Raw genomic sequence first — 26,323 nt, forward strand, 5'->3', positions numbered from 1 at the left:
AAGGTTGGATGCACAGTTACTTAGTGTGTGGGCACCCTGACACTAGCCAACTGACATCGTTCAGGGCAAATTCCCCGGACTTTGTGAGTGCGGGGACACCATTACACGCGTGCACTGTACATAGGTCCCTACCTATGTACAGCGTCACAATGATAACTCCGAACATGGCCATGTAACATGTGTAAGATCATGGAATTGTCACCCCAATGCCATTCTGGGATTGGGGGGACAATTCCATGATCCCCTGGGTCTCTAGCACAGAACCCGGGTACTGCCAAACTGCCTTTCAGGGATCTCCACTGCAGCTGCTGCCAACCCCTCAGACAGGTTTCTGCCCTCCTGGGGTCCACGCAGTCCTGGCCCAGGAAGGCAGAAAAAGGACTTCCTCTGAGAGAGGGTGTAACACCCTCTCCCTTTGGAAATAGGTGTGAAGGATGGGGAGGAGTAGCCTCCACCAGCCTCTGGAAATGCTTTGATGGGCACAGATGGTGCCCATCTCTGCATAAGGCAGTCTACACCGGTTCAGGGATCCACCAGCCCTGCTCTGGTGCGAAACTGGACAAAGGAAAGGGGAGTGACCACTCCCCTGACCTGCACCTTCCAGGGGAGGTGCCCAGAGCTCCTCCAGTGTGTCCCAGACCTCTGCCATCTTGGAAACAGAGGTGTTTGTGGCACACTGGACTGCTCTGAGTGGCCAGTGCCAGCAGGTGATGTCAGAGACTCCTTCTGATAGGCTCTTACCTCTCTTGGTAGCCAATCCTCCTTCCTAGGTAGCCAAACCTCCTTTTCTGGCTATTTAGGGTCTCTGCTTTGGGGATCTCACCAGATAACGAACGCAAGAGCTCATCAGAGTTCCTCTGCATCTCCCTCTTCACCTTCTACCAAAGGATCGACTGCTGACTGCTCAGGACGTCTGCAAAACCGCAAAAAAGTAGCAAGATGACTACTAGCAACCTTGTATCGCTTCATCGTGCCGGCTTTCTCGATTGTTTCCAGGTGGTGCATGCTCTGGGGGTAGCCTGCCTCCTCTCTGCACCAGGAGCTCTGAAGAATACCTCCTGTGGGTTGGACGGAATCTTCCCCCTGAAACTGCAGGCACCAAAAGACTGTATTACCAGTCCTCCGGGTCCCCTCTCAGCACGACGAGCGTGGTCCATGGAACTCAGCAACTCTGTCCAAGTGACTCCCACAGTCCAGTGACTCTTCAGTCCAAGTTTGGTGGAGGTAAGTCCTTGCCTCCTCACGCTAGACTGCATTTCTGGGTACCACGTGATTTGCAGCTGCTCCGGCTCCTGTGCACTCTTCCAGGATTTCCTTCATGCACAGCCAAGCCTGTGTCCCCGACACTCTAACCTGCAGTTCACAACCTTCTGAGTTGTCCTCCGGCATCGTGGGACTCCCTTTTCTGACTTCGGGTGGACTCCTGTTCACTCCTCTTCTAAGTGCCTGTTCTGGTACTTCTGCGGGTGCTGCCTGCTTCTGTGAGGGCTCCCTGACTTGCTGGGTGCCCCCTCTGTCTTTTCATCCAAGTGGCAACATCCTGGTCCCTCCTGGGCCACAGCAGCGTCCAAAAACCCTAACTGCGACCCTTGCAGCTAGCAAGGCTTGTTTGCAGTCTTTCTGTGTTTGAATACCTCTGCAAGCTTCTACACGACGTGGGACATCCATCCTCCAAAGGGGAAGTTTCTAGCCCTCTTTGTTCTTGCATAACCCAGAGCTTCTACCATCCGGTGGCAGCTTCTTTGCACCCTCAGCTGGCATTTCCTGGGCATCTGCCCACTCTCGACATTGTCGCTACTCTTGGACTTGGTCCCCTTGTTTCACAGGTACTCTCGTCCGGAAATCCACTTTGGTTGCTTTGCTGGTGTTGGTCTTCCTTGCAGAATTCCCCTATCACAACTTCTGTGCTCTCTGGGGAATATAGGTGCATTTTACACCTACTTTTCAGGGTCTTGGGGTGGGCTATTTTTCTAACCCTCACTGTTTTCCTACAGTCCCAGCGACCCTCTACAAGCTCACATAGGTTTGGGGTCCATTCGTGGTTCGCATTCCACTTTTGGAGTATATGGTTTTTGTTGCGCCTATACCTATGTGCTCCTATTGCAATCTACTGTAACTTTGCATTGCTTGCATTACTTCCTTTTGCTATTACTGCATATTTTTGGTATTTGTGTACATATATCTTGTGTATATTTGGCATCCTCATACTGAGGGTACTCACTGATATACTTTTGGCATATTGTCATAAAAATAAAGTACCTTTATTTTTAGTATGCAGAGGAACTCGGCTGAGCTCATGCATTCGTTATCTAAAGTTTCCCCAGAGACAGAGACCCTAAATAGCCAGAAAAGAGGGTTTGGCTACCTAGGAGAGAGGAAAGGCTACTAACACCTGAAGGAGCCTATCAGCAGGAGTCTCTGACGTCACCTGGTGGCACTGGCCACTCAGAGCAGTCCAGTGTGCCAGCAGCACCTCTGTTTCCAAGATGGCAGAGGTCTGGAGCACACTGGAGGAGCTCTGGACACCTCCCAGGGGAGGTGCAGGTCAGGGGAGTGGTCACTCCCCTTTCCTTTGTCCAGTTTCGCGCCAGAGCAGGGGCTAAGGGGTCCCTGAACCGGTGTAGACTGGCTTATGCAGAATTGGGCACATCTGTGCCCAACAAAGCATTTCCAGAGGCTGGGGGAGGCTACTCCTCCCCTGCCTTCACACCATTTTCCAAAGGGAGAGGGTGTCACACCCTCTCTCAGAGGAAGTTCTTTGTTCTGCCATCCTGGGCCAGGCCTGGCTGGACCCCAGGAGGGCAGCTGCCTGTCTGAGGGGTTGGCAGCAGCAGCAGCTGCAGTGAAACCCCAGGAAGGGCAGTCTGGCAGTACCAGGGTCTGTGCTACAGACCACTGGGATCATGGAATTGTACCAACAATGCCAGGATGGCATAGAGGGGGCAATTCCATGATCATAGACATGTTACATGGCCATATTCGGAGTTACCATGGTGAAGCTACACATAGGTAGTGACCTATATGTAGTGCACGCGTGTAATGGTGTCCCCGCACTCACAAAGTTCAGGGAATTGGCTCTGAACAAAGTGGGGGCACCTTGGCTAGTGCCAGGGTGCCCTCACACTAAGTAACTTTGCACCCAACCTTTACCAGGTAAAGGTTAGACATATAGGTGACTTATAAGTTACTTAAGTGCAGTGTAAAATGGCTGTGAAATAACGTGGACGTTATTTCACTCAGGCTGCAGTGGCAGGCCTGTGTAAGAATTGTCAGAGCTCCCTATGGGTGGCAAAAGAAATGCTGCAGCCCATAGGGATTTCCTGGAACCCCAATACCCTGGGTACCTCAGTACCATATACTAGGGAATTATATAGGTGTACCAGTATGCCAATGTAAATCGGCGAAATTGGTCACTAGCCTGTTAATTACAAATTTGGAAAGCAGAGAGAGCATAACCACTGAGGTTCTGGTTAGCAGACCCTCAGTTAGACAGTTAGTCATCACACAGGGAACACCTACAGGGCACATACTGATGAGCACTGGGGCCCTGCCTGGCAGGGTCCCAGTGACACATATTACAACATATATACAGTAAAATATGGGAGTAACATGCCAGGCAAGATGGTACTTTCCTACAGTGTCTCGTCAGCTAATGAGTGCAAGAGCTCACCAGAGTTCCTCTCCATCTCCCTTTTCGACTTCTTCCAAGGATCGACCACTGACTGCTCCAGGAGGCCTCTAAAACCACAACAAAGTAGCATGGCGACTACCGGCAACATTGTAGCGCCTAATCCTGCCGGCTTTCTCGACTGTTTCCTGGTAGTGCATGCTCTGAGGGCTGTCTGCCTTCACCTTGCACTGTAAGCCAAGAAGAAATCTCCGGTGTGTCGACGGAATCTTCCCCCTGCTAACTGTTTACTTACCAGATTTTGGTTTGTGTGTATATTTTGTGTATTTTACTTACCTCCTAAGGAGTATATCCTCTGAGATATTTTTGGCACATTATCACTCAAAGTACCTTTATTTTTAGTAACTCTGAGTATTGCGATTCTTATGATATAGTCCTATATGATATGAGTGGTATAGTAGGACCTTTGTATGTCTCCTAGTTCAGCCTAAGCTGCTGTGCTATAGCTACCTCTATCAGCCTAAGCTGCTAGAACACTACTAATCTACTAATAAGGGATAAATGGACCTGGCACAAGGTGTAGGTACCATCAGGTACCCACTATAAGCCAGGCCAGCCTCCTACAGTGTATAATATATGCATTTTATTTTTTTTAAAGAAAAAACTGGAAATTTCTACATTTTCCTTTTGGTAGACATGTAACCTTCCCACAGGTTTCTCCCTGCCTTCCATCCTTCCAGCTGAGCTAGTGCTGGAATTAATACGATTTCAAGGTATGCAAAATGTTATGGGCTGTATTTGTTGCTGTCATCACTCTGTCTGTTCCATGCCATACACCTCGATGGAGAATGGAAAATATATCAAGATCTGACTCTAGCACTTTGAATGGCACCGGTGATATCACATCCAGAGTGGAGCTGGGGCCACCGTAATGGCAATGGCGAGTCAAATACTGGAGGAAACGTTTTCTGACCAGATTAAAGTACTGAAGGAATATTTATAAGGTGAGAAATATGCTGGAAGGTTTAACATACTCCTGAATTATTGTTACTTAAGGTAAGTAACTTTTCCTTTTGGAATATCACCAAAAAGGCACACTATGTCAGTGACCTTGAAATCTAGCACTCTTTGGGAACTCCCACAATTGATATGACTTTCGGATCAATTGAATGCCTTTCAAATCTTAATACTGACAGTGATCACATATTTAAAGGTGTTATGTTAGTACCTAAAAATCTGGTTTCCATGTAATCAATGTCATTCTTTATTGGTGTTTCTTGTAGGTCAAGCACTGTCATATGTTAACAAAAACTTCTTTTCGGATGCTAATGGAAATCGTGGAGGTGCCCCGAATGTGGCCCTGGTGCTGGTAGATGGATGGCCTACAGATAAAGTGGAAGTGGCCTCCCGTCTTGCAAGAGAATCTGGAATTAACATTTTCTTTGTCACTATAGAAGGGGCAGATGAACATGAGAAGCCTCATGTTGTTGAGCCAAACTTTGTTGATAAGGTACTGTACAGCAGTTCTTATAAGATCTACTCCAAGTTCGTAATTCAGCAGCAAAAATTGCATTTAAATATGTGTTTACATTATTGAACAGTTCATTTGTTCAATTTGGTTGATATATTTTCCATGTCAATTTTGCTACATGTTGCGTGGCAAGAATTTTAGCCCTTTTTCAATAAAGAGGTAGGGTATATGGCTACACAGCCTCCAGTCTCCTCTATTTGTGAGGCAACTAGTCACTCGTTATGGCTCATTAAAGTAAACCATGATTTATGCATTTCACTGGGCTTACTGAGTTACTAGAACACTGAGCACAAAGCTTTGGCCTGCAGAAGGTGATTTGGTGAGTCTCGAGTCAATTCAACAACAGTTATAAAATTAAGAATGTATTGGCATTTTAAAGTACATGCATGTACAGTATGTTGTCCAAAGGTAAATGCATGAACTAAGCTAAGCTGTTTACAAATGAAAAACATTAAAAACAATTTTGAAAAAAAAAAAAAAAAAGAAATTCAAACAAGAAATAGAGGAATCAAAATTCTATTTTACAAGCTTCAGGATCTGGCACAGATATATTTTGTACTGCAATCTAGGAGTACTTGGCTGTCTACACACAATGATATGCATGATTTTAAAGCATCTTACATAAATGTTTTATTCACTCATTAGAATATTTTTATTTTATTTTCATGATCCTCCTTTTGATGATATTTGAAGACAGGGTCTTTTTTGGCTTCTTTTGGAAGGCCTTGTGCTAACTTTATGCTTCTCTTTAAGGAAGTTGTGCTTGCTTAGTGTAGGAGGCTGGCCTGGTTTGTAGTGGGTACCTTGGGTACTTACACCTTATACCAGGTCCAGTTATCCCTTATTAGTGAAATGTAGTGGTGTTCTAGCAGCTTAGGCTGATAGAGGTAGCTATAGCAGAGCAGCTTAGGCTGAACTAGGAGAAATGCAAAGGTCCTGCAATACGATTTAGAGTCACACAGTACTTATACACAAGTAAAGACAATACTCAGTGTTACCAAAAATAAAGGTATTTATTTGGGTGAAACAGTACCAAAAATATCTTAGAGACAATACTCCTTCTGGAGGTAAGTATTATACACAATAAATAAACTAGACACCAAAATTAGACAAGTAAATAGTCATAGAACAATGCAAACAAAAAAAGGAAATGCTATAGAATGCAATGGGAGAAAATAGGTCTAGGGGCAACACAAACCATATACTAAGAAAGTGGAATGTGAATCACAAAGTCCCCCCTAGACAAGTGTAGTGTGTGCAGAATCACTGGGAGAGTAAGAATACAGTGAAGGTAAGTAAATTACCCCACCCCAGAGTCCAGAAAAGCAGGAGTAACACTCCACCTCGTGATTGGAATTATTGCAATAACCAACCAAGTCTGCAAACAACAGGTGCGGGATTCCTGGGCCTAAAGACCTGCAAAAGAAGGGGACCAAGTCCAGAAGTCGAAACAAGTTCCAGGAACAACAGGAACCCCTACCAAGCCCGAAAAAGAGGAGTCCCTAGTTGCACGAAGACTGCAGGAATGCACCCTAGGAAGAGGCCAGCGGGTTCATGCATGCTGCAAAATATGTCCCACGATGTGAATATGGTTGCAGATGTGATTTTGTGGTGCAAGTCACTAACAAGCCTTGGTTAAAAAAAAGTTGCGTTTTGAGTCAAAATGGTAAGGACCTATCAGGAGGGGTTTCTGACGTCACCTGCTGGCACTGGCCACTCAGAGACCTCCAGAGTGCCCCCACACCTTGCAAAGCAAGATGGCTGAAGTATGGCACACACGTTATTTCAAAGCCATTTTCACTGCACTTAAGTAATCTATGAGTCACCTATATGTCTAAGGGTCACTTGCTGAAAGTTAGGTGCAAAGTTACTAAGTGTGAGGGCACCCTTGCACTAGGAAGGTGCCCCCACATAGTTCAGGGCCATTTCCCAGAACTTTGTGAGTGTGGGGACGCCATTACATGTGTGCACTACACATAAGTCAATTCCTAAATGTAGCTTCACAATGGTAACTCCGAATATGGCCATGTAACATGTGTAAGCTCATGGAACTGTCCCCCGATTCCAAATCTAGTATTGGGGAGCCAATTCCATGCATCCTGGGGCTCCACTATGGACCCCCAGGACTGCCAAACCAGCTTTCTGAGGCTTGCACTGCAGCTACAGCTGCTGCCACCTCACAGACAGGGTTCTGCCCTCATGAGGTCTGGGCAGCCCAGTCCCAGGAAGGCAGAACAAAGCATTTCCTGTGAGAGCAGGGTGTTAAAACCTCTCCCATTGGAAATAGGTGTTACGGGCTGGGGAGGGGTAGCCTCCCCCAGCCTCTGTAAAATGCTTTGAAGGGCACAGATGGTACCCTCCTTGCATAATCCAGTCTACACCGTTTCAGGGACCCCTTCTCCCCTGCTCTGGCACGAAACTGGACAAAGGAAAGGGAAGTGACCACTCACTTGTCCATCACCACCGTAGGGGTGGTGCTCAGAGCTCCTCCAGTGTGTCCCAGACTTCAGCAATCTTGCCTTGCAAAGTGTGGGGACACTCATTGGGGCTCTGAGTGGCCAGTGCTAGCAGGTGATGTCAGAGACCGCTCCTGACAGGTCCTTACCTGATAAGGTAGCTGTAGGAAAGTACCATCTTGCCTGGCTTGTTACCCCCATATTTCACTGTATATATGTTGTTTTAGTGTATGTGTCAATGGGACCCTGCCAGCCAGGGCCCCAGTGCTCATAAGTGTGCCCTGTATATGTTCCCTGTGTGATGACTAACTGTCTCACTGAGGCTCTGCTAACCAGAACCTCAGTGGTTATGATCTCTCTACTTTCCAAATTGTCACTAACAGGCTAGTGACCAATTTCACCAATTCACATTGGCATACTGGAACACCCTTATCATTCCCTAGTATATGGTACTGAGGTACCCAGGGTATTGGGGTTCCAGGAGATACCTATGGGGTGCAGCATTTCTTTTGCCACCCATAGGTAGATCTGACAATTCTTACACAGGCCTGCCAGTGCAGCCTGAGTGAAATAACGTCCAAGTTATTTCACAGCAATTTACCACTGCACTTAAGTAACCTATAAGTCACCTTTATGTCTAACCTTCACCTGGTGAAGGTTGGGTGCAAAATTACTTAGTGTGTGGCCACCCTGGCAATAGCGAAGGTGCCCCCAAATCGTTCATGGCAAATTCCCCAGACTTTGTGAGTGCGGGGACCCCATTACACGCGTGCACTATACATAGGTCACGACATATGTATGGCGTCACAATGGTAACTCCGACCATGGCCATGTAACATGTCTAGGATCATGAAATTGTCACCCCAATGCCATTCTGGCATTGGGGAGACAATTCCATGGTCCCCCGAGTCTCTAGCTCATACCCGGGTACTGCCAAACTACCTTTCCCGGGGTTTCACTGCAGCTGCTGCTGCTGCCAACCCCTCAGACAGGTTTCTGCCCTCCTGGGGTCCAGCCAGGCCTGGCACAGGAAGGCAGAACAAAGGACTTCCTCAGAGAGAGGTTGTTACACCCTCTCCCTTTGGAAAAAGGTGTCAGGGCTGAGGAGGAGTAGCCTCCCCCAGCCTCTGGAAATGCTTTGATGGGCACAGATGGTGCCCATCTCTGCATAAGCCAGTCTACACCGGTTGAGGGATCCCCCAGCCCTGCTCTGGCGCAAAACTGGACAAAGGAAAGGGGAGTGACCACTCCCCTAACCTGCACCTCCCAGGGGATGTGCCCAGAGCTCCTCCAGCGTGCCCCAGACCTCTGCCATCTTGGATTCAGAGGTGTGCTGGCACACTGGACTGCTCTGAGTGGCCAGGGCCAGCAGGTGACATCAGAGACTCCTTCTGATAGGCTCTTACTTGTGTTACTAGCCTATCCTCCTTCCTAGGTAGCCAAACCTCCTTTTCTGGCTATTTAGGGTCTCTGCTTTGGGGAATTCTTCAGATACCGAATGCAAGAGCTCACCAGAGTACCTCTGCATTTCTCTCTTCACCTTCTGCCATAGGATTGACCGCTGACTGCTCAGGACGCCTCCAAAACCGCAACAAAGTAGCAAAGACGACTACTGCAACCTTGTATCGCTTCATCCTGCCGGCTTTCTCGTCTGTTTCCTGGTGGTGCATGCTCTGGGGGTAGCTTGCCTCCTTCTTGCACCAGGAGCTCTGAAGAAATCTCCTGTGGGTCGACGGAATCTTCCCCCTGCAACCGCAGGCAACAAAAGACTGCATCACCGGTCCTCTGGGTCCCCTCTCAGCATGAAGAGCGTGGTCCCTGGAACTCAGCAACTCTGTCCAAGTGACTCCCACAGTCCAGTGACTCTTCAGTCAAAGTTTGGTGGAGGTAAGTCCTTGCCTCCCCACGCTAGACTGCATTGCTGGGTACCACGTGATTTGCAGCTGCTCCGGCTCCTGTGCACTCTTCCAGGATTTCCTTCGTGCACAGCTAAGCCTGGGTCCCGACACTCTAACCTGCAATGCAGAACTGTGAGAAAGTAGCCTCTTTCTAGCCTTGTTACCCCCACTTTTGGCCTGTTGGTGAGTATATGCCAGGTGTTTTCACTGTCTCACTGGTATCCTGCTAGCCAGGGCCTAGTACTCATAGTGAATACCCTATGTTTTCAGTATGTTTGTTATGTGTCACTGGGACCCTGCTAGTCAGGACCCCAGTGCTCATAAGTTTGTGACCTATATGTATGTGTTCCCTGTGTGATGCCTAACTGTCTCACTGAGGCTCTGTTAACCAGAACCTCAGTGGTTATGCTCTCTCTGTACAAATTGTCACTAACAGGCTAGTGACCAATTTCACCAATTTACATTGGCATACTGTGTAGGAGGCTGGACTGGCTTGTAGTGGGTACCAAGAGGTACTTACACCTTGCACCAGGCCCAGGTATCCCTTATTAGTGTAGAGGGGTGTCTAGCAGCTTAGGCTGATAGAAAAGGTAGCTTAGCAGAGCAGCTTAGGCTGAACTAGGAGACGAGTGAAGCTCCTACAGTACCACTAGTGTCACATGCACAATATCATAAGAAAACACAATACACAGATATACTAAAAATAAAGGTACTTTATTTTTATGACAATATGCCAAAAGTATCTCAGTGAGTACCCTCAGTATGAGCATAGCAAATATACAGAAGATATATGTACACAATACCGAAATATGCAGTAATAGCAATAGAAACAGTGCAAACAATGTATAGTCACAATAGAATGCAATAGGGGCACATAGGGATAGGGGCAACACAAACCATATACTCTAGAAGTGGAATGCGAACCCCGAATAGACCCCAAACCTATGTGACCTTGTAGAGGATCGCTGAGACTGTAAGTAAACAGTGAGTGTTAGAAAAATAGCCCACCCCAAGACCCTGAAAAGTGGGTGCAAAGTGCACCTAAGTTCCCCAAAGAGCACAGAATTCGTGATAGGGGAATTCTGCAAGGAAGACCAACACCAGCAATGCAACAATGATGGATTTCCTGACGAGAGTACCTGTGGAACAAGGGGACCAAGTCTAAGAGTCACGATCAAGTCGGGAGTGGGCAGATGCCCAGGAAATACCAGCTGTGGGTGCAAAGAAGCTGCCCCCTGATGGTAGAAGCTGTGGATTCTGCAAGAACGACGTGGGCTAGAAACTTCCCCTTTGGAGGATGGATGTCGCACGTCGTGAAGAGTCGTGCAGATGTGTTTCCTTTGCAGAAAGACCACAAACAAGCCTTGCTAGCTGCAAGGGTTGCGGTTAAGGTTTTTGGATGCTGCTGTGGCCCAGGAGGGACCAGGATGTCGCCAATTGCGTGAGGAGGCAGAGGGGGCGTCCAGCAAGACAAAGAGCCCACTCCGAAGCAAGAAGCACCCGCAGAAGTGCTGGAACAGGCACTACAAAATGGAGTGAACTGGAGCTCACCCGAAGTCACAAAAGAGGGTCCCACGACGCCGGAGGACAACTCAGGAGGTCGTGCACTGCAGGTTAGAGTGCCGGGGACCCACGCTTGGCTGTGCACAAAGGAAATCCTGGAAGAGTGCACAGGAGCCAGAGTAGCTGCAAAACACGCGGTTCCCAGCAATACAGTCTAGCGTGGGGAGGCAAGGACTTACCTCCACCAAACTTGGACTGAAGAGTCACTGGACTGTGGGAGTCACTTGGACAGAGTTGCTGGATTCAAGGGACCTCGCTCGTCGTGCTGAGAGGAGACCCAGGGGACCGGTGATGCAGTTCTTTGGTGCCTGCGGTTGCAGGGGGAAGATTCCGTCGACCCACGGGAGATTTCTTCGGAGCTTCTAGTGCAGAGAGGAGGCAGACTACCCCCACAGCATGCACCACCAGGAAAACAGTCGAGAAGGCGGCCGGATCAGCGTTACAAGGTCGCAGTAGTCGTCTTTGCTACTTTGTTGCAGTTTTGCAGGCTTCCAGAGAAGTCAGCGGTCTATTCCTTGGCAGAAGGTGAAGAGAGAGATGCAGAGGAACTCTGATGAGCTCTTGCATTCGTTATCTAAGGAATTCCCTAAAGCAGAGACCCTAAATAGACAGAAAAGGAGGTTTGCTACTTAGGAGAGAGGATAGGCTAGCAACACCTGAAGAAGCCTATCAGAAGGAGTCTCTGACATCACCTGTTGGCACTGGCCACTCAGAGCAGTCCAGTGTGCCAGCAGCACCTCTGTTTCCAACCGACCCACCCTGATGACAGAGTGTTAGAAAGGGAACTCAATAGATTGAGAGTGGAAGAATCCAGGCTGAAGCTCAAAAAGCAACAGCTGGATTTAGATAGGCAAGCATTTGACTTAGAAAAAGAAAGACAGAGGTTGGGGTTTGGACCCCATGGTGGCAGCAGCAGTATTACAGATAGTAATCCTGTAAAAGAGCATGATTCTAGGAATCTGCATAAGATAGTTCCCCCTTACAAGGAGGGGATGACATTAACAAGTGGTTTGCTGCTCTTGAGAGGGCCTGTAATGTACAGGGGGTCCATCAAAGGCAGTGGGCTGCTATCCTTTGGCTATCTTTCAGTGGAAAGGGTAGGGATAGGCTCCTTACTGTTAAGGAAAGTGATGCCAATGATTTTTCAGTTCTTAAGAATGCACTCCTTGATGGTTATGGCTTAACCACTGAACAGTACAGGATCAAGATCAGAGAAACCAAAAAGGAGTCTTCACAAGACTGGGTAGACTTTGTTGACCATTCAGTGAAGGCCTTGGAGGGGTGGTTACATGGCAGTAAAGTTTCTGACTATGAAAGCCTGTATAACTTAATCCTGAGAGAGCATATTCTTAATAATTGTGTGTCTGATTTGTTGCACCATTATCTAGTGGACTCAGATCTGACCTCTCCCCAAGAATTGGGAAAGAAGGCAGACAAATGGGTCAGAACAAGAGTGAACAGAAAAGTTCATACAGGTGGTGACAAGGATGGCAAGAAGAAAGATGGTGAGAAATCTCAGGATAAGCATGGGGACAAGGGTTAAACCAAAGATCCTTCTTCAACTCCTAAACACTCTTCAGGGGGTGGGGATAAAACAAGTTCTTCCTCTTCTTCTCAACCCACACACATTAAAAAGCCTTGGTGCTTTGTGTGTAAAAACAGAGGCCATAGGCCAGGGGATAAGTCCTGTCCAGGTAAACCCCCTGAGCCTACCACCACTAATACATCAAGCTCTAGTGCCCCTAGCAGTAGTGGTACTAGTGGTGGGACTGCTGGCAACAGTCACGTTAAGGGTGTAGTTGGGTTCACTTATGGGTCCATCATAGAAACTGGGGTAGTCAATCCCAAGACAGTTTCTGTCACACCTAGTGGCATTGGCCTTGCCACACTGGCTGCTTGTCCCCTTACAATGGATAAGTACAGGCAGACAGTTTCAATAAATAGTGTTGAGGCCCAGGCCTACAGGGACACAGGTGCCAGTATCACTTTGGTGACTGAAACCCTTGTGGCTCCTGAACAACACATGATTGGACAACAGTATAAGATTATTGATGTCCATAACTCCACTAAGTTTCTTCCCTTAGCTATAGTTCAGCTTAGTTGGGGTGGAGTTACTGGGCCTAGGCAGGTGGTAGTATCACCTAGCTTACCTGTAGATTGTCTCTTAGGTAATTGTAGGAAAGTACCATCTTGCCTGGCATGTTACCCCCATTTGTCACTGTATATATGTTGTTTTAGTTGTATGTGTCACTGGGACGCTGCCAGCCAGGGCCCCAGTGCTCATAAGTTACCTGTGTAGTGACTAACTCTCTCACTGAGGCTCTGCTAACCAGAACCTCAGTGGTTATGCTCTCTCATTTCTTTTCAAATTGTCACTAACAGGCTAGTGACCAATTTTACCAATTTACATTGGCTTACTGGAACACCCTTATAATTCCCTAGTATATGGTACTGAGGTACCCAGGGTATTGGGGTTCCAGGAGATCCCTATGGGCTGCAGCATTTCTTTTGCCACCCATAGGGAGCTCTGACAATTCTTACACAGGCCTGCCACTGCAGCCTGAGTGAAATAACGTCCACGTTATTTCACAGCCATTTTACACTGCACTTAAGTAACTTATAAGTCACCTATATGCCTAACCTTTACCTGGTAAAGGTTAGGTGCAAAGTTACTTAGTGTGAGGGCACCCTGGCACTAGCCAAGGTGCCCCCACATTGTTCAGGGCCAATTCCCCGGACGTTGTGAGTGCGGGGACACCATTACACGCGTGCACTACATATAGGTCACTACCTATATGTAGCTTCACAATGGTAACTCCGAATATGGCCATGTAACATGTCTATGATCATGGAATTGCCCCCTCTATGCCATCCTGGCATAGTTGGCACAATCCCATGATCCCAGTGGTCTGTAGCACAGACCCTGGTACTGCCAAACTGCCTTTCCTGGGGTTTCACTGCTGCTGCTGCTGCCAACCACTCAGACAGGCTTCTGCCCTCCTGGGGTCCAGCCAGGCCTGGCCCAGGATGGCAGAACAAAGGACTTCCTCTGAGAGAGGGTGTTACACCCTCTCCCTTTGGAAAATGGTGTGAAGGCAGGGGAGGAGTAGCCTCCCCCAGCCTCTCGAAATGCTTTCATGGGCAGACATGGTGCCCATTTCTGCATAAGCCAGTCTACACCGGTTCAGGGACCCCTTAGCCCTGCTCTGGCGCGAAACTGGACAAAGGAAAGGGGAGTGACCACTCCCCTGATCTGTACCTCCCCTGGGAGGTGCCCAGAGCTCCTCCAGTGTGCTCCAGACCTCTGCCATCTTGGAAACAGAGTTGCTGCTGGCACACTGGACTGCTCTGAGTGGCCAGTGCCATCAGGTGACGTCAGAGACTCCTTCTGATAGGCTCCTTCAGGTGTTGCTAGCCTATCCTCTCTCCTAGGTAGCCAAACCCTCTTTTCTGGCTATTTAGGGTCTCTGTCTCTTGGGATTCCTTAGATAACGAATGCAAGAGCTCATTGTAGGAGGCTGGACTGGTTTGTAGTGAGTACCAAGGGGTACTTGCACCTTGCACCAGGCCCAGTTATCCCTTATTAGTGTATAGGGTGTCTAGCTGCTTAGGCTGATAGATAATGGTAGCTTAGCAGAGCAGCTTAGGCTGAACTAGGAGACGTGTGAAGCTACTACAGTACCACTTAGTGTCATATGCACAATATCATAAGAAAACACAATACACAGTTATACTAAAAATAAAGGTACTTTATTTTTATGACAATATGCCAAAGTATCTTAGAGTGTACCCTCAGTGAGAGGATAGGAAATATACACAAGATATATATACACAATAGCAAAAATATGCAGTATAGTCTTAGAAAACAGTGCAAACAATGTACAGTTACAATAGGATGCAATGGGGAAACATAGGGATAGGGGCAACACAAACCATATACTCCAAAAGTGGAATGCGAACCACGAATGGACCCCAAACCTATGTGACCTTGAAGAGGGTCGCTGGGACTATTAGAAAATAGTGAGAGTTAGAAAAATAACCCTCCCCAAGACCCTGAAAAGTGAGTGCAAAGTGCACTAAAGTTCCCCTAAGGACAAAGAAGTCGTGTTAGAGGAATAATGCAGGAAAGACACAAACCAGCAATGCAACAACTGTGGATTTCCAATCTAGGGTACCTGTGGAACAAGTGGACCAAGTCCAAAAGTCACAAGCAAGTGGGAGATGGGCAAATGCCAGCTGCGGGTGCAAAGAAGCTTCTACTGGACAGAAGAAGCTGAGGTTTCTGCAGGAACGAAAAGGGCTAGAGACTTCCCCTTTGGTGGACGGATCCCTCTTGCCGTGGAGAGTCGTGCAGAAGTGTTTTCCCACCGAAAGAACGCCAACAAGCCTTGCTAGCTGCAAATCGTGCGGTTAGCGTTTTTGGACGCTGCTGAGGCCCAGGAGGGACCAGAAGGTCACAAATTGGACCAGCAGAGAGAGGGGACGTAAAGCAAGACAAAGAGCCCTCTCTGAAGCAGGTAGCTCCCGGAGAAGTGCCAGAAACAGGCACTACAAAGATGTGTGAAACAGTGCTCGCCGAAGTTGCACAAAGGAGTCCCACGTCGCCGGAGACCAACTTAGAAAGTCGTGCAATGCAGGTTAGAGTGCCGTGGACCCAGGCTTGGCTGTGCACAAAGGATTTCCGCCGGAAGTGCACAGGGGCCGGAGTAGCTGCAAAAGTCGCGGTTCCCAGCAATGCAGCCCAGCGAGGTGAGGCAAGGACTTACCTCCACCAAACTTGGACTGAAGAGTCACTGGACTGTGGGAGTCACTTAGACAGAGTTGCTGGATTCAAGGGACCTCGCTCGTTGTGCTGAGAGGAGACCCAAGGGACCGGTAATGCAGCTTTTTGGTGCCTGCGGTTGCAGGGGGAAGATTCCGTCGACCCACGGGAGATTTCTTCGGAGCTTCTGGTGGAGAGAGGAGGCAGACTACCCCCACAGCATGCACAAGCAGGAAAACAGTCGAGAAGGCGGCAGGATCAGCGTTACAGAGTTGCAGTAGTCGTCTTTGCTACTATGTTGCAGGTTTGCAGGCTTCCAGCGCGGTCAGCAGTCGATTCCTTATCAGAAGGTGAAGAGAGAGATGCAGAGGAACTCGGCTGAGCTCATGCATTCGTTATCTAAAGTTTCCCCAGAGACAGAGATCCTAAATAGCCAGAAAAGAGGGTTTGGCTACCTAGGAGAGAGGATAGGCTAGCAACACCTGAAGGAGCCTATCACAAGGAGTCTCTGACGTCACCTGGTGGCACTGGCCACTCAGAGCAGTCCAGTGTGCCAGCAGCACCTCTGTTTCCAAGATGGCAGAGGTCTGGAGCACACTGGAGGAGCTCTGGACACCTCCCAGGGGAGGTGCAGGTCAGGGGAGTGGTCACTCTCCTTTCCTTTGTCCAGTTTCGCGCCAGAGCAGGGCTAAGGGGTCCCCTGAACCGGTGTAGACTGGCTTATGCAGAATTGGGCACCTCTGTCCCAACAAAGCATTTCCAGAGGCTGGGGGAGGCTACTCCTCCCCTGCCTTCACACCATTTTCCAAAGGGAGAGGGTGTAACACCCTCTCTCAGAGGAAGTTCTTTGTTCTGCCATCCTGGGCCAGGCCTGGCTGGACCCCAGGAGGGCAGATGCCTGTCTGAGGGGTTGGCAGCAGCAGCAGCTGCAGTGAAACCCCAGGAAGGGCAGTTTGGCAGTACCAGGGTCTGTGCTACAGACCACTGGGATCATGGGATTGTGCCAACTATGCCAGGATGGCATAGAGGGGGCAATTCCATGATCATAGACATGTTACATGGCCATATTCGGAGTTACCATTGTGAAGCTACATATAGGTAGTGACCTATATGTAGTGCACGCGTGTAATGGTGTCCCCGCACTCACAAAGTTCAGGGAATTGGCTCTGAACAATGTGGGGGCACCTTGGCTAGTGCCAGGGTGCCCTCACACTAAGTAACTTTGCACCTAACCTTTACCAGGTAAAGGTTAGACATATAGGTGACTTATAAGTTACTTAAGTGCAGTGTAAAATGGCTGTGAAATAACGTGGATGTTATTTCACTCAGGCTGCAGTGGCAGGCCTGTGTAAGAATTGTCAGAGCTCCCTATGGGTGGCAAAAGAAATGCTGCAGCCCATAGGGATCTCCTGGAACCCCAATACCCTGGGTACCTCAGTACCATATACTAGGGAATTATAAGGGTGTTCCAGTAAGCCAATGTAAATTGGTAAAAATGGTCACTAGCCTGTCAGTGACAATTTGGAAAGAAATGAGAGAGCATAACCACTGAGGTTCTGATTAGCAGAGCCTCAGTGAGACAGTTAGTCACTACACAGGTAACACATTCAGGCACACTTATGAGCACTGGGGCCCTGGGTTACCAGGGTCCCAGTGACACATACAACTAAAACAACATATATACAGTGAAAAATGGGGGTAACATGCCAGGCAAGATGGTACTTTCCTACACAACCCCCCCCCCAAACGAAGGACAATAAGACTAGCCATGACCTGATGAGTCTTCATTGTCTAAGTGGAAATATCTGGAGAGTCCATCGGCATTGGAGTGGCTACTCCCAGGTCTATGTTCCACTGTATAGTCCATTCCCTGTAGGGATATGGACCACCTCAACAATTTAGGATTTTCACCTTTCATTTGTTTTAGCCAAAGTAGAGGTTTGTGGTCTGTCTGAACAATGAAGTGAGTGCCAAACAGGTATGGCCTCAACTTCTTCAGAGCCCAGACCACAGCAAAGGCCTCCCTCTCAATGGCAGACCAACGCTTTTCTCTAGGGGTCAACCTCCTACTAATAAAAGCAACAGGTTGATCCTGGCCCTCAGAATTAAGTTGTGATAGGACTGCCCCTACTCCTAATTCAGATGCATCAGTTTGGACATAGAATTTTTTAGAGTAACAAGGGCTTTTCAGGACAGGTGCAGAGCACATGGCCTGCTTCAGCTCCTCAAAAGCTTTCTGACAGCTTGCTGTCCATAATACCTTTTTAGGCATTTTCTTGGATGTGAGGTCATTAAGAGGGGCTACGATGGAGCCATAGTTCTTAATGAACCTCCTGTAATACCCAGTGAGGCCTAGGAAGGCTCTCACCTGAGTCTGAGTGGTAGGGGGAACCCAATCAATAATTGTTTGGATTTTCCCCTGAAGTGGTGCAATCTGTTCCCCACCAACAAGGTGTCCCAGATAAACCACCTTACCCTGCCCTATCTGGCACTTTGAAGCCTTGATAGTGAGGCCTGCCTTTTGCAGGGCCTCCAAAACTTTCCATAGGTGGACCAGGTGATCATCCCAGCTGGAGCTAAAGACAGCTATATCGTCCAAATATGCTGCACTGAAAGCTTCCAGCCCTTGCAGGACTGTGTTCACCAACCTCTGAAAAGTGGCAGGTGCATTTTTCAAACCAAAAGGCATTACAGTAAACTGGTAATGTCCTCCAATGGTTGAAAATGCAGTCTTAGGTTTAGCATCTATTGACAATTTGATCTGCCAATACCCTGCAGTCAAGTCAAAAGTGCTTAGATACTTGGCAGATGCCAGTGTATCTATGAGCTCATCTGCCCTGGGTATAGGGTGAGCATCAGTTTTGGTTACCAAGTTGAGACCTCTATAGTCTACACAAAACCGCATTTCCTTCTTTCCATCTTTGGAATGGGGTTTTGGTACCAGTACCACAGGAGAAGCCCATGGACTGTCAGAGTGCTCAACCACTCCTAGTTCTAACATTTTCTGGACCTCTTGCTTTATGCAGTGTCTGACATGGTCAGGCTGCCTATAGATCTTACTTTTGACAGGTAAACTGTCTCCAGTATCTATAGTGTGCTCACACCAAGAAGTGGTACCTGGCACAGTAGAGAAGAGTTCAGAGAATTGATCTAGGAGATTTATGCAATTATCTTTCTGCTCAGCAGTAAGACAATCAGCCAAAACTACACCTTCCACAAGAGCATCTTGTTCTGTGGAAGAGAAGAGATCAGGTAGAGGATCACTGTCTTCTTCCTGTCCCTCATCAGTTGCCATGAGCAGGGTGAGATCAGCCCTGTCATAGTAGGGTTTCAGGCGGTTGACATGGAGCACTCTAAGGGGACTCCTGGCAGTGCCTAAGTCAACTAAATAGGTGACTTCTCCCTTCTTTTCAACAATTGTGTGGGGACCACTCCATTTATCTTGGAGTGCTCTTGGGGCCACAGGCTCCAAGACCCACACTTTCTGCCCTGGTTGGTACTGAACCAAAACAGCCTTCTGATCATGCCATTGCTTCTGGAGCTCTTGGCTGGCCTGAAGGTTTTTACTGGCCTTTTTCATGTACTCAGCCATCCTTGATCTGAGGCCAAGTACATAATCCACAATATCCTGCTTAGGAGCTTTTAAAGGTTGTTCCCAACCCTCCTTTACAAGTGTGAGTGGACCCCTAACAGGGTGTCCAAAAAGAAGTTCAAAGGGGCTGAAGCCCACTCCTTTCTGGGGTACCTCCCTGTAGGCAAAAAGGAGGCATGGTAGAAGGATATCCCATCTCCTGCAGAGTTTTTCAGGGAGACCCATAATCATGCCTTTGAGAGTTTTATTAAATCTCTCCACCAGTCCATTTGTTTGTGGATGATAGGGTGTTGTGAACTTGTACGTTACACCACACTCCTTCCACATGGCCTTTAAGTATGCAGACATGAAATTGCTTCCCCTGTCTGATACTACTTCCTTTGTGAAGCCCACCCTGGAAAATATTCCCAGGAGGTCCTTTGGCACTGCAGGAGCTGTAGTGGTCCTTAAAGGAATAGCTTCAGGATATCTTGTGGCATGGTCCACTACCACTAAGATGAATCTATTGCCTGAAGCAGTAGGAGGGTCAAGGGTGCCAACTATGTCAACCCCTACCCTTTCAAAGGGAACCCCAACCACAGGCAGTGGAATAAGGGGTGCCTTTGGGGTGCCACCTGTCTTGCCACTGGCTTGACAGGTTTCACAGGACTTACAAAATTCCTTTGTGTCCTCAGACATCCTAGGCCAATGAAACAATGGAACCAATCTGTCCCAAGTTTTCATTTGACCCAGGTGTCCAGCTAGGGGAATGTCATGTGCCAGGGTTAGGAGGAACTTTCTGTACTCCTGAGGAATCACTAATCTCCTGGCAGCTCCAGGTTTAGGATCCCTATGCTCAGTGTACAAGAGGTTGTCCTCCCAGTAAACTCTGTGAGAGTCACTGACATCCCCATTAGCCTGTTTGACAGCTTGCTGTCTGAGACCCTCTAATGTGGGACAGGTTTGCTGTGCCACACTCAGCTCCTCTCTGGCAGGCCCCCCTTCACCCAAAAGCTCAGCAGTGTCTGCTTCAAGCTCCTCTGGTGTAGGTTCTGCACAGGGAGGGAATTCTTCTTCCTCAGAAGTTGAATCCACAGTAGAGGGAGGGATAGTAGGAAGTGGTTTGCTTCTACTAGCCCTAGCTTTAGGGAGCACTTGGTCCATTGTTCCAGGATCCAAGCTTCCCTGTCCTTTTTGCTTTTTGGCCTGATCCCTTGTCAAAGCAAAAATATGCCCTGGGATGCCCAGCATTGCTGCATGGGCCTCCAACTCCACATCTGACCAAGCTGATGTCTCCAAATCATTCCCTAATAGACAGTCTACAGGTAAATCTGAAGCTACCACAACTTTCTTTGGACCAGTAACCCCCCCCCCAGTTGAGATTTACAACAGCCATGGGGTGGCTAAGTGTGTTGTTGTGAGCATCGGTTAGTTGGTACTGGTGACCAAGTAGGTGTTGTTCAGGGTGGACCAGTTTCTCTATGACCATAGTCACACTGGCACCAGTGTCCCTGTAGGCCTGAACCTCAACACCATTTATTAGGGGTAGCTGCTTGTACTTATCCATATTAAGGGGACAAGCAACTAAGGTGGCTAAATCAATAGCCCCCTCAGAGACTAACACAGCCTCTGTGGCCTCCCTAACAAGGCCAACCCCAACTAAGTTACCAATAGTGAGCCCAGCTACTCCCTTGGATTGGCTATTAGTAGGTTTGCTCCCACCACCACTGCTATTAGTAGGGACACTAGGTGTAGCAGTAGGGGTTGTAGTGGTAGGAGGCTTGGTGCCTTTCTTTGGACAACTGGGATCTGTTGTCCAATGGCCTTTTATTTTACATAAATAGCACCATGGTTTCTTTTCCTTGTTCTGATTAAAAGAGGATTTGGGCCCACCATCCCCACCAGAGTGTTTTTGTGGGCCTGATGAAGACTCATTTTTAGATTTGTCCCCACCCTTGTCAGAAGACTTACCATCCTTCTTTTTGTTGCCATCTTTGTCACCCCCTGTATGAACTTTTCTGTTCACCCTTGTTCTGACCCATTTGTCTGCCTTCTTTCCCAATTCTTGGGGAGAGGTCAGATCAGAGTCCACCAAGTACTGGTGCAACAAATCAGACACACAATTATTACGAATATGCTCTCTCAGGATCAAGTTATACAGGCTGTCATAATCAGTAACTTTACTGCCATGTAACCACCCCTCCAAGGCCTTCACTGAATGGTCAATGAAATCAACCCAGTCTTGTGAAGACTCCTTTTTGGTCTCTCTGAACTTTATCCTGTACTGTTCAGTGGTTAAGCCATAACCATCCAGGAGTGCATTCTTAAGAACTTGGAAATTATTAGCATCATTTTCTTTCACAGTAAGGAGCCTATCCCTACGTTTTCCACTAAATGATAGCCATAGGATAGCAGCCCACTGCCTTTGAGGGACATCCTGTACAACACAGGCCCTCTCAAGTGCAGCAAACCACTTGTTAATGTCATCCCCCTCCTTATAAGGGGGAACTATCTTGTGCAGATTCCTGGAATCATGCTCTTTTACAGGATGACTATGGGGAATACTGCTGCTGCCACCATGGGTTTCTAAACCCAGTTTCTGTCTCTCCTTCTCTACTTCTAAAGTCTGTCTATCCAAATCCAGCTGTTGCTTCTTGAGCTTCAGTCTGGTTTGTTCCACTCTCAATCTATTGAGCTCCCTTTCTAACAATCTGTCATCAGGGTGGGTGGGAGGGACATGCTTTGAAACAGAAGTATGGTGAGAATGGACAGAAGGAGACCTGTCCCTTACAGAAGCCACCCTAACAGTTTGGCTAACAGAAACATCACTACCAGTATGGTGAGAATAAATGCTTTTGCTATGATGTGAGACAACACTATTTATATGGTGTGGCTCATCATCATTACCAACTATGCTAGACTGTCTAGTAATGGGCAGGCTAGGAAGTTTATTTCCTGAATCTTTTCCTGGGGGAGTCCCTGGATCAGATTGAGAACCATTAGCTACTTTTTCAACAGATTGGGCACTTATGGCCTTATCCTGTACTCTAAGCATGTTAATTAACAGTTCTAAGGAAGGATTCTTCCCTACACTCAAACCTCTCTCTATGCAGAGATTCCTTGCTCCTTTCCAGCTAAGGTGATCATATGAAAGTTTGGACAGATCAACATTTTGGCCTGTGCCAGACATTTTTAGAGAGAGTTAAAGTGATAGTAAAAGATAAAAAGTTTGTCAGAGCTTTTAGAAAGACAGAGAAAAAAAAACTTTTAAAACTTTTTAGAACTTTTTAGAAAGTTAGAAGTACTTTTCAGCACTTAGAAAAGAGTGAAAAGAGGAAATGCAAAACTTTTTGGCTATGTGTATATACACTGACCTTGTTTTGTATATTTTTCTCTTATGAAAAGTACAATGACAAGAGTGGTAAGTAGTCTCAAAGCACTTATCCCACCGCTGCACAACCAATGTAGGAGGCTGGACTGGTTTGTAGTGAGTACCAAGGGGTACTTGCACCTTGCACCAGGCCCAGTTATCCCTTATTAGTGTATAGGGTGTCTAGCAGCTTAGGCTGATAGATAATGGTAGCTTAGCAGAGCAGCTTAGGCTGAACTAGGAGACGTGTGAAGCTACTACAGTACCACCTTGTGTCATATGCACAATATCATAAAAAACACAATACACAGTTATGCTAAAAATAAAGGTACTTTATTTTTATGACAATATGCCAAAGTATCTTAGAGTGTACCCTCAGTGAGAGGATAGGAAATATACACAAGATATATATACACAATAGCAAAAATATGCAGTATAGTCTTAGAAAACAGTGCAAACAATGTATAGTTACAATAGGATGCAATGGGGAAACATAGGGATAGGGGCAACACAAACCATATACTCCAAAAGTGGAATGCGAACCACAAATGGACCCCAAACCTATGTGACCTTGTAGAGGGTCGCTGGGACTATTAGAAAATAGTGAGAGTTAGAAAAATAACCCTCCCCAAGACCCTGAAAAGTGAGTGCAAAGTGCACTAAAGTTCCCCTAAGGACAATGAAGTCGTGTTAGAGGAATAATGCAGGAAAGACACAAACCAGCAATGCAACAACTGTGGATTTCCAATCTAGGGTACCTGTCTGAGGGGTTGGCAGCAGCAGCAGCTGCAGTGAAACCCCAGGAAGGGCAGTTTGGCAGTACCAGGGTCTGTGCTACAGACCACTGGGATCATGGGATTGTGCCAACTATGCCAGGATGGCATAGAAGGGGCAATTCCATGATCATAGACATGTTATATGGCCATATTCGGAGTTACCATTGTGAAGCTACATATAGGTAGTGACCTATATGTAGTGCACGCGTGTAATGGTGTCCCCGCACTCACAAAGTTCAGGGAATTGGCTCTGAACAATGTGGGGGCACCTTGGCTAGTGCCAGGGTGCCCTCACACTAAGTAACTTTGCACCTAACCTTTACCAGGTAAAGGTTAGACATATAGGTGACTTATAAGTTACTTAAGTGCAGTGTAAAATGGCTGTGAAATAACGTGGACGTTATTTCACTCAGGCTGCAGCGGCAGGCCTGTGTAAGAATTGTCAGAGCTCCCTATGGGTGGCAAAAGAAATGCTGCAGCCCATAGGGATCTCCTGGAACCCCAATACCCTGGGTACCTCAGTACCATATACTAGGGAATTATAAGGGTGTTCCAGTAAGCCAATGTAAATTGGTAAAAATGGTCACTAGCCTGTCAGTGACAATGACAATTTGGAAAGAAATGAGAGAGCATAACCACTGAGGTTCTGATTAGCAGAGCCTCAGTGAGACAGTTAGTCACTACACAGGTAACACATTCAGGCACACTTATGAGCACTGGGGCCCTGGGTTACCAGGGTCCCAGTGACACATACAACTAAAACAACATATATACAGTGAAAAATGGGGGTAACATGCCAGGCAAGATGGTACTTTCCTACACTCATCCGAGTTCCTCTGCATCTCTCTCTTCACCTTCTGCCAAGGAATCGACTGCTGACCGCGCTGGAAGCCTGCAAAACTGCAACATAGTAGCGAAGACGACTACTGCAACTCTGTAACGCTGATCCTGCCGCCTACTCGACTGTTTTCCCGGTGGTGCATGCTGTGGGGGTAGTCTGCCTCCTCTCTGCACTAGAAGCTCTGAAGAAATCTCCCGTGGGTCGACGGAATCGTCCCCCTGCAACCGCAGGCACCAAAGAACTGCATCACCAGTCCCCTGGGTCTCCTCTCAGCACGACGAGCGAGGTCCCTTGAATCTAACAACTCTGTCCAAGTGACTCCCACAGTGCAGTGACTCTTCAGTCCAAGTTTGGTGGAGGTAAGTCCTTGCCTCCCCACGCCAGACTGCATTGCTGGGAACCGCAACTTTTGCAGCTACTCCGGCGTCCGTGCACTTCCAGCGGAAATCCTTTGTGCACCGTCCAGCCTGGGTCCACGGCACTCTAACCTGCATTGCACGACCTCCTAAGTTGTTCTCCGGCGACGTGGGACTCCTTTGTGCGACTTCGGGTGAGCACTGTTTCACGCATCCTTGTAGTGCCTGTTTCTGGCACTTCTGTGGGTGCTGCCTGCTGCTGAGAGGGTTTCTTGCCTTGCTCGACACCCCCTCTGTCCCCTGACACAATTGGCGACATCCTGGTCCCTCCTGGGCCACGGCAGCATCCAAAAACCCTTACCCCAAGATTTGCAGCTAGCAAGGCTTGTTATCGGTCTTTCGGCGGGAAAAGACTTCTGCACGACTCTCCACGACGTGAGGGATCCGTCCTCCAAAGGGGAAGTCTCTAGCCTTTGTCGTTCCTGCAGAAACCTAAGCTTCTACTGTCCAGTAGCAGCTTCTTTGCACCCACAGCTGGCATTTCCTGGGCATCTGCCCATCTCCGACTTGCTTGTGACTTTTGGACTTGGTCCCCTTGTTCCGCAGGTACTCTCGATTGGAAATCCATCGTTGTTGCATTGTTGGTTTGTGTCTTTCCTGCAGAATTCCCCTATCACGACTTCTATGTCCTTTGGGGAACTTTAGTGCACTTTGCACTCACTTTTCAGGGTCTTGGGGTGGGCTATTTTTCTAACCCTTACTATTTTCTAATAGTCCCAGCGACCCTCTACAAGGTCACATAGGTTTGGGGTCCATTCGTGGTTCTCATTCCACTTTTGGAGTATATGGTTTGTGTTGCCCCTATCCCTATGTGTCCCCATTGCATCCTATTGTAACTATACATTGTTTGCACTGTTTTCTAATACTATTTCTGCATATTTTGGTATTGTTTACATATATCTTGTGTATATTTGCTATCCTCATACTGAGGGTACACTCTGAGATACTTTGGCATATTGTCATTAAAATAAAGTACCTTTATTTTTAGTATGCCTGTGTATTGTGTTTTCTTATGATATTGTGCATATGACACTAAGTGGTACTGTAGGAGCTTCACTCGTCTCCTAGTTCAGCCTAAGCTGCTCTGCTAAGCTACCATTATCTATCAGCCTATGCTGCTAGACACCCTATACACTAATAAGGGATAACTGGGCCTGGTGCAAGGTGCAAGTACCCTTGGTACTCACTACAAGCCAGTCCAGCCTTCTACATTGGTTGTGCAGTGGTGGGATAAGTGCTTTGAGACTACTTACCACTCTTATCATTGTACTTTTCATAAGAGAAAGATATACAAAACAAGTTCAGTGTATGTACACCTAACCAAAAGGTTTTAAATTTCTTTTCTCACCTCTTTTCTAAAGTGCTGAAAAGTACCTCTAAACTTTCAAAAAGTTCTTTAAAAGTTTTTAAAAGTTTTTTTCTGTCTTTCTAAAAGTTCTGAAAACTTTTTTTTCTTTTTCTATCACTTAAACTCTTTCTAAAATGTCTGGCACAGGCCAAAATGTTGATCT

The 26,323-nt window shown here is 47.5% G+C and overlaps 1 protein-coding gene across 7 annotated transcripts in view; it reads left to right on the forward strand.

The window, feature by feature from the left end:
* VIT (vitrin) overlaps positions 1 to 26,323 on the forward strand; it is a 1,755,407-nt gene that overhangs the window by 1,485,520 nt on the left and 243,564 nt on the right. For all 7 annotated transcript variants that reach the window (XM_069234891.1, XM_069234890.1, XM_069234889.1 and 4 more), the window contains one exon: positions 4,912 to 5,138. In XM_069234891.1, coding sequence (XP_069090992.1) covers positions 4,912 to 5,138 — 227 coding nt within the window. The remainder of the gene's footprint in view (positions 1 to 4,911; positions 5,139 to 26,323) is intronic.

This window comes from Pleurodeles waltl, chromosome 5, assembly GCF_031143425.1.
Source record: "Pleurodeles waltl isolate 20211129_DDA chromosome 5, aPleWal1.hap1.20221129, whole genome shotgun sequence".
NCBI lineage: Eukaryota > Metazoa > Chordata > Amphibia > Caudata > Salamandridae > Pleurodeles > Pleurodeles waltl.